Source organism: Miniopterus natalensis, chromosome 19, assembly GCF_054644295.1.
Source record: "Miniopterus natalensis isolate mMinNat1 chromosome 19, mMinNat1.hap1, whole genome shotgun sequence".
NCBI classification, from domain to species: Eukaryota; Metazoa; Chordata; class Mammalia; order Chiroptera; family Miniopteridae; genus Miniopterus; species Miniopterus natalensis.
In genome coordinates this window covers 34,919,586-34,928,689 of record NC_142099.1, presented here as the reverse complement: position 1 = coordinate 34,928,689, position 9,104 = coordinate 34,919,586, and the positions used below count along the sequence as shown (strand labels likewise).

Below are 9,104 nucleotides of genomic sequence, written 5' to 3'. Positions count from 1 at the left end.
TCATACAAAAAGATACACAATTTAAAAAAAAAATGAAACCACTTTTAGTCCACATACTTTCTCAGAAAAGGGTGGAGCTCAGTGTTCTGACACAGGACAGGGTACAAAGCGCTAAAGGCTGCAATGAGAGGGGCTGTTAACATCCCCCACATCCTAACACTGGGCAGGAAGGGGAGCCCTGGGGTCTTTTGTGAAGACCTGCCATCTAGTTTCTCATGGCTATGTCTGGAGGCTCTGATCAGTGCTAGGGCATCCTGATCTCGTTTCTCCTTGGGTTTAGAGAAGTCACAGTGGGCAAAGGCTGATAGCAGCAACCCTTCTAATACAATTAGTGTCAGAATTACAGAATTCTGTACACTGGGACAGTCTCAAAAGTAATGAGCAACACTTTTTATTTTGTCCTTGTGCTTACCCCTAGAGACATAGTAGACCAGTTTTAGCTTACATTTTGAGCTAGAAAAAAATAACAGGAACTAAAGTGCTAAAAAACATCACCTCAGAATGAATTCCAAGGAGTCACATGAAAAGAAAAACACTTTCTCCCACATGAAGATGTTTGCAACAGAACACAGTGCAATAGGCTCTAAAAATGCCTTATAAGACCGCTTTATGCCAGGTTAAAGTACATTCTAAGCAAAGACAATCTTCTTCCCTTTAATTCACATAAGAAGCTCTCCAAAGTCCAGACCAAATCAGCTCTGGAGACTTTTCTTTTTCTATAAATTTACAAAGGGCAAAGATGATTTTAAGAACCCCCTTTTCCCAAAGTTACGGACATGCTTTTTTTCCTTTTCATTTTCCCAGTTTGCTAAATTGGCTCTGTTCCACACGGTACAGAAGTTCAAGATCTGACATCATTATAACAATCAATATTCCACTCCACAGAATCTTGGGATGACCACGCCAGGAGGCCATTTCTACCCCTTATTCAAAACTACTGAATATGCCTCAATTTTCAAGATCTCAGAAAATGGGATGGGCGTAAGTTTTTCTAGTGTGTTTTTAAACCCATCTAGCAAACACCCCATTATCACAACATCTTGGCTGGCAGAGGATGAGTGTGCACCCTTTAAGGCCCAGGAGACTGCCCGCTGGTCACCTCCTACACTGGGGAGTCAGAGGCTGGGGTGGACCCAACCCCCACTGTCGAGACTGTTGAGTCTGCAAGAGAGTCCAGGAAGAGGTGGGAAGAAACAAGTAGATACAGCTGCTTCTTTCCTTCCACATGCTCACTGCACATTGTTGTTGAGGATGCAGGGATCCACCTGGGAAGAAGAAAGAAAACACCATTTTAGTTTGGGTAAGAACTAAAAGAAAACTCCACTTTAGGAATTCCTCCAACTCAATGTCCTATAGAAGGCTTGGAACAAATATAGCGGTGAAGTGACAATTCTTACCTCAGTGTAAGTAGGTGGTGGCATGAACTTGAACTCAGGAGCATACATAAAAATAGGGCTGTCTTGAGAGCCATCTGTGTCATCTAGCAGAGGAGTGGTGGGGCTCTCCAATCGGTGATCTTCAGGAATGATATCCATATAGCAAGGAGGAGCTAGACAGAGAAAGAATAGGGATGAGAACCCGGCCAAGAAATTGCCCGACATTCACAATTTCACAAACCCGAGCAGGCCAGAGGATAAGACGAGACATTAGGTCTGGCTCACCTTCTGGGGTATCAGGGATGTTCAGATCTACCCAACTCATCTCGGAGCTAGCCATGCTGGACGTCCGGCTGTTCAGACCTGACTTGCTGCCAATGACCAGGGGCAGGTCAAGAATGACTTTCTTGGAACCAGGGACGCTAACATAGATCTACAAAGGAAGTTAGCAGTTTGTTAGACTAGAGGCCTGGAGAAAATCCCACTGCTGTTCTGACAGATGAACAACTTCTCTCTCCAGCCCCACCCACTCACCAGAAGGAAATATTCAACTCGAAGGATGTTGCAGCCCAGGATAGAAGGCCTTATCTTCTGCACCCGAAGGCTCTTGCCACGCCATGATGCACAGGTTCCTGAGATAATATGATTGCCTCTAACAGATGACAACTTCTGCGTCAGCACCTTGGTTTGGCCATTGGCAAGGTAAGTGTGGCGGGCTACGATGGCAGCTTTGGGAACCACAATTCGGGAACATGTATTCTCAAAGTCAGCATGGATGGAGATCTCATCGCCTAGCAATAAGATGAAAATGATGCTAAGTACAGTTAATGACTTTTTTCTGTCCCTGCCCTGCCCTCACCCCCAAATCCAGTTTCTATTTTGTCAGTCTGCCGTTTTTTAAGGACTAGGCTTTTACCTTCACAAAATCCTTTCCTGTCAATTCGGGCCGAGACGGAGACCTGCCCATCAGGAATGAACATGCAGGAAACTTTCTTCTCCTTTTTAGCAGACACTGGTGCCTATGTAGGAGGAGGAGGGTGGGTTATTGACTTTAGAGAGGAAGAGAAAAACCTCAATTGATTGGTTGCCTCCCCTGTACACTCCCTGACCGGGGATTGAACCTGCAACCTGGGTACATGGCCTGACTGGGAATAGAACCCGAGACACTTTGGTGCACAGGGTGACGCTGCAACCGAGCCACACCGGCCAGGGCTCTCCGCTTCTCTTCACTTTCCACTCCTTATCTAGAGTAGGCAGCTTTCCCTCCCACCTTGGTAACTTAGGACTTGATTCCTGAAGTGCTTCAATCTCATGCCCAAGGCATGTGACTTATCATCCCTGAGACCCAAGAGAAGAGAATCTTAAAATGAACCTCACCATTAAATCAGGGGTATTGATATCCACTAGGTCCATCACTTCAAAGTTTTTCTTTGTCTCTTGCGTTGGCTGGCTGGGGCGATCAAGAAAAGCCTTTACCCAGTAGTCTACACACCCGTATTTTCCTTTGAAGGATGTTCCCAGAGGCCTGTGTCAAGAAAAAGGAAACATTTAAAAATACTCTCCAAGATCAAATAAGCAGAAGATTTTTTTAGAGACAGAAAAGTCCAAAGATGCATTTAACTGATACCTACCCCTGAGGAAGCTCAAAGCCGAACTTGTACTCATATTTGTTTCCAGGTCTCATGATAACCATCTCATTCTCACCTGCAGGGAGAGAAATTCGAGTAGACATTAGGTTTATTGTTACACTTAAAATGCATCTGTGAGATAAGAGAATTCTTGGGCAGCATGCAAGATCTACTGTAGTGCCCCCATTTTCAGCCCTTATGTGTTTTTTTTTAAGTCTTTACTATTATAAGTATTACAGATGTTCCCCTTCCCCCCACAATGACCCCCTTCACCCAGGTCCCACCTTTCCCTTATGTTCTTGAGAAATTCTATGCATTTTGGGGGGGCAAAAACTTGCAAAGCCTTGCAAAGTTTAACATTAGGCTGCTATCATCTCAAAGCAAAAACAAGCAGAGTAACTTATGCCTGCAAAAAGTTTTTTTAAATAGCTAAGGCAAAATCCCACAGGGATCACCTTCAGAACAGGGCACCATAAGACACTGGACAAAATCGACTTTTGCGGGGGTGAGGGGTGTTGCAAATTATAAAAAGCATAGGGATGCAGCACCAAATTCAAACCGCTCAACCACAGCAAGTTAGAATATTTAGGATAGGCTCCATTTATTCGTGTTGATACTGTTCTCAAATCAGCTCTCACTGCCCCGTAAAGAACTGGGCCCTCACCTGTGGGCTGGTCCTCCAGGAGAAGCGTGTCCTCGTAGCGCAGGTACTCCAGGGTCTGCTTGCACTGCTGCGACCCCTGCATCCACAGCACCTTGGCCACGCCGCACGCCAGGACCCGCACGGCCTTGACGCGGGTGACCTCGCACACCTCCACCACCACCCGGCCGGCCACCTTCTCCCCGCTGCCGTACACCTTTTCAGGGTCGTTAAAGACCACCTCAAAAGACTTGACTTTCTTGAACATCACCATGATTAGGCTGGGTTGGCTGAAGAGTTAGAAGTCGGGGCGGGAGGGTGAACAGAACGCTAAATCCACGGACACTCTGGAATTGAAGATTATTTCCCTCTTCAACTCTGGACAGTTGAAAAGATGTCAAAACAATGTAAGCTCTAGGGGATGCCAAGGAATTTCAAGAGAAAAACAAGCTCTCCGCTTTCCTCCAACAGCTGGAGGGTCTCTGCAGGGCTGTGCGTTGGCGCCCGGGAAAGAGAGGAGAGTGCCAGCCGGGAGCCGGAAACTGCTTTATATAGCAGCTGGGGCAGGCTCGGCCGGGCGGGCGCGCGCCCCGAGGCCGCGTGCTGCCCTCGTGCACAGCCCTCCCATTGGCTGCCCGGCCCTTGTTTACCAGGCGCCTGGCCAATCAGCGAGGCCGCGGCGGAGCGTGGACACGGTGTGCTCGTGGCGGGGAAAATGGTTGCGGTGCGCTGCGGCCTCCCGGGAGGAGGGGGCGGGGGGGCTGCGGGCGGCCTCCCTCGGCCGCGCGCGATGACCTCGCTGACCCCGAAATGCATCGGGGGCCGGGGGCCGCGGGAGGCCGGTGCGGGCGCCTGCGGGCTGGGAGCGCGTTTGCAGGTGAAGGAAAATGTGCGTGGGGGGAGCGCCTCGCCTCGCCCGGGCAGCCCGTTTAGAGCGGCGCCCGGGGGCTCCCAGCGCGCAAACCGCGCGGAAACGACCCCGGGGCGCCGAGCAGGCGGGAGGGGCCGGGGACCCGCGGCGTCCGCGTTACCGGTCGGGAAACCCTCCTTTGTCTTCCTCGCGCCCCGCCTTTCTTTCAAAGAACAAAACCAAAAAAGCCGCGGGTGAGGCAGGGAGAACGTGTCCCTAGTGTCAAACCTCTCCGAGCCGCCCCGGGAAAGCGGGTGCGAGTGAGGGGCTGCCCCCCCCGCCCCAGCGCTCGGCCCGCGCCGTTCTTCCCTGTCCCCTGCGGTCTGCTCTCGGGGACGGAAATGGTAAGGGCGTGTTCACATCCTGTTGTTTGTCCCCTCGGCTCTGCTACCTCTCGGGTTGGGGAGCACGGTGTGTCCCCGCGGCCACCTGGCGACCTCGCCGCTAGGTGTGTGCTTTGGCGCGGACTCTCCCTCCCAGCTTTTCCAGGAAAGGGGCAAAAAAGGATGCTTCACTCCTTTAACTTTCTCCCCGAGTTCTGTTTTCGTGTGTGCATTCATCCCCTCTCCAGGTTATTACTCAGAGGGGTGCCCCTGAATCTGCAGCCCTCACTCCTTCCCGCCGTCTGGTTAGTTAAAAGCAGGGGAGTTCCCACTCCCCCCCCCCCGCCCCCCGGCCCGGTGCTGGGGGTCGGAGCGCTGCCCGGGCGCCACCGCGGTGCGGGCTCGATGGGATCCCCGCCGGGGCACGTGCGGGAGTTAACCAGCGAGCGCACAGAGAAGCGGGACAACAGAGCTCTCTCTAATGAATAAGTAAAAATTAAAAAAAACAAACAGAAAAGCTCTCTTGTTTATAACCAAAGTGTTAGTGGACAAGAGGGTCATATTCCTGTTTGAAGGGAGAATTTCTCTCTTTTAAGAAGCTTTTCCTAACCTGTTTAGAAATTGGTAAAAAAGGAAAGAGAAGACAGGTCATCAGAACAGGGTATGTCAGGCTAAAGGAGACCCTGACTCCATCCTGCGTTGTCATTTGGCTCTCGGTCAGATGAGTCTTCCCCTCGCTGGTCATGAAATGCCTTAGGGGCTGACTCCTGAGGCCTTATTCATAAGTGGGGTAAGAAGAATCTGTATGCGGAGTTACAGGGATTCTTACCCCTTTTCTTTGATTTTGAGCCCCTCCTGTTTCTGTTTTGGGGCATCAGGAGATTATTACCTTGTTTCTTGTGCTGAAAAGAGGAAAAGATAATGTCCCCAGAGCCCAGGATGGGGAAGTAAGTAAGAAGCACTAGAATATACAGAAATCCTTCCCTGTCAGCAAAAAGGTGGCTGTTCACTGCTGTTAAGAATCCTTCTTCCTCATACCCCCTGCCTGGGTTGACATCCTAAGGCTAACAAGTTACAACTCAACCCTAGTATTAAGCAAGCCCAAGAATCGGGCATCAAGACTGTTGGAAACACACACACACACAGCATTAACTCCCACAGACAAAAAAAGGGAACATGTTGATCCTTAGGGTGTATGAATTTGAGGTGACTCCCTGTTCTAGAAAGTTAACCCATGAGTCCTGAGTTGTTTTGGATAAGTCAACGATATTCATTGAATTATCTGGAGCTGAGAAGGTGGGACTTTCACTAAAAAGTAATTTTTAAAATTCAAAATTATGGCTTCTGGGAGAATTTTCAGTTGGATGGGTATGAAAGTGTACACAGAGTGAAACATCAAAATGCAAAGAAATACATGAGTCAGTATTGTTAAACAGTGTGTGATGTGTAACTAGGTTAATTTTGAGGGAAGGGGAGAAGTGAGTATTAATAGATCAGGGTGGTGTTGATTTGGGACATCTTAGAAAAAGGGAATGCTGATACTTACTTGGGCATATCTATGAAGTATTGAATTTTTTAGTTTTAAAAAATTTAATATGATTCTTTCTTGCTCTAAGTTTCTCTTTTGGGTTCCAGTTTCTTTCTTTCCCATTTTGCAGAACTCAGTACAGACCACTTGTTTGCTCTGTGTAATGCCTGGGTTCCCTTAAATGCCAAAAAACTATTTTGCTTTGGCAGCAACTGCTAACCAGGCCTGCGGCCAAGGCATGTTCTGAAATGCAACCCTCCTGGACAGAGTTGTTTACGACCTTTCACCCAATAGCCTGGTATTCTGATAAAAATCTGCTCCCTGATTCTTCTTTCTCAGCTCCTGGGTGAAAGGAAGGAAAGAATCTTGTAAACTCCTGTCTTGAAAATGGTGCAAACACTTGTGGGGTACAGGGGAGAAAAAGGGCAGGTCCAGGAGGAACAGCAAAGTTAGGGCTAAGCCTAGCAGTGTTGCAAGTTAGATCATCTTTACCTGTTCCTTCCCCACCCTCTTCCATCCCAGTGCCAATAGGAAACAAAGTGGTGACTTGTTTGCTTTACTGGATGTGGGTGAGTAGCAAAGGCAAAGCTTTCAGGGAGTGAAGCCCCCTCAGTACTTGGTTACCTGTCAGAGACAAGGAACTGGTTACATTTTTCTTTAACCTCTGGCCTAACAAACATTTAAGAACTCTAAAGACTCCTAGTTCCTAAGGGAAAACGAACCCCTTTCTTTGTCTTTTATTGTTGTTGTTAATCCTCATCGGGGATATTTTTTCCATTGACTTTTTAGAGCGAGCGCAAAGGAGAGGGAGAGACATATCCACTGGTTGCTTCCCACATGCTGGGACCGGTGATGGAGCCTGCAACGGAGGTACCGTGCCCTTGACCTGAATCAAACCCTCGACCCTTCAGTCCTCAGGCTCACGCTCTTAACCACTGTGCCAAACCGGCCAGGGCTCTTTGTCTTTTTAATCACTTCTGTCACCTCCACAAAGACTAAACTTCCCTTTTACTCTTTTTTTTTTTTAATTGATTTTAGAGAGAGAGGAAGGGAGTGGAGAGAGAGACATCGGTGTGAGGAGAAACATCAATTGGTTGCCTCCCATATGCACCCCAACCTGGGATCAAACCTGCAACCTGGGTATGTGCTCTGACTGGAAATCGAACCAGTGACTGGGACAACACTCAACCAACTGAGCCACACCAGCCAGGGCCCGTTTACTCTTAACCATCACCCTTTCTCATTTTCCCTAGAGAATGTCAGGTTAGAGGCAAATAGAGGTTTGAAAGAGAATGTGGAATTGAGACTGCCCAACTGTGTGTGTGCCTCCAACTTACAGATAAATAAGAATACATTAATAATTGTATAGCATTTTGAGTTTGAAATGACTTTTTGTCATTTATTGAGCACCTGTAACGGACCAAGTACTTTACCTAATTACCTCAGTTATATTTTATTTATAATGTGGACGAAAACAGGTTGCATACTACACCTGACAAACTCAGGGGAGGCCTGTGGGGTGGCCTTACAAACTCAGAGACCTAAAGTAACCATATAGGATGATGGTCTGAAATTAAAATTCTTTAGTTAAAAGCAGTTCATGGTAGGTGGTCGTGTTGTAGGCTAGAATCTTCCCTGACAAAAGTCAATCTTTACCTTAATTGAACCTGTCTGTTGTCTTTTTGCATCTACGATAACATACCTTTGGAATGTTAAGGTAATTTCCCTTTTTCCAGACCCCTTGGGGCTACAGATCCCCTCATTGTTACTGTTATCCTGCTAATTGTTGACTATTAACTGTCCTGTACCCACCTTTGTAAAAGTAGTATGTGTCTATCAGTTTACTTTTCATCCAATCCCAGAGGTCTCCCCCACCACCGCTTTGCTTTCTCCCACCTCCCTAATCTATCACCAGTAAATTGCATGTAACTCACTTAGGCCTCCTCTTTTGACTGTAATGAATAAAATAAGGTGCAAAACTGCCATTCTCCGGAGCATTATCTCAATCCGTTGAGATTTTGCTTCCTGGCAGTTGTCATCCGTTTGGCTACAGGTTTGAACATTTCTTAACATTGGCAAGAAGTTCATTTGTTACATTGTTCCAGAAAGGATTTAAGGTTAGATTATTTCATTTAATTCTTATAATAACCCTGTGACTCAGGGTTGATCAAGTCAGATTCAAAGATTAAGTAATTTGCCTCAGGCCTCAGATTTTCTAAGTAGAGCAAGAATTTGGACCCACGTGTGTCTGATCTAAAGTACTGTATGTACTCTTTGCAATGTGTTGTCTCGCCTCTCGGGCTTTAACACATAGTGTCTTGTTTGATGTTCACTGTAAAGGATTCAGGGCAAGACATACAACTTTAGAGTTAAAGAGGACTCTAGCAGACTTTTTTTTTTTTAAAAACCAGTTCCATTATTTTATTTAAATGACTTGCCTTAAGACATACAGCTAGTAATTGGTGGAGCCACTCTCCAAAACCAGGATTCTTAATACATAATCTAGAGTTTTCTCTAGGAGGCTTTGTGAGGGTGTTTTTTATTTATTTTTAAAATTTTTTTTAATTTTTTATTTTTTAATATATCTTTATTGATTTCAGAGAGAGGAAAGGAGAGGGAGAGACAGAGATAGAAACATCAATGATGAGAGAGTCATTGATTGAGCCCTCAACCCGGGCATGTTCCCTGACCGGGAATCG

At 46.9% G+C, this 9,104-nt stretch overlaps 1 protein-coding gene across 1 annotated transcript; it reads right to left on the bottom strand.

The window, feature by feature from the left end:
* On the bottom strand, positions 1-4,153 carry TXNIP (thioredoxin interacting protein). Its single transcript, XM_016202412.2, has 8 exons — positions 3,669-4,153; positions 3,008-3,080; positions 2,754-2,901; positions 2,293-2,395; positions 1,911-2,167; positions 1,662-1,809; positions 1,398-1,549; positions 1-1,265 (listed from the first exon to the last, which is right to left on the bottom strand). The coding sequence occupies exons 1-8, from the start codon at positions 3,916-3,918 to the stop codon at positions 1,230-1,232; spliced, it is 1,167 nt and encodes a 388-aa protein (XP_016057898.1). The 5' UTR covers positions 3,919-4,153; the 3' UTR covers positions 1-1,229.
* Between the last annotated feature and the right edge of the window lie 4,951 nt (positions 4,154-9,104).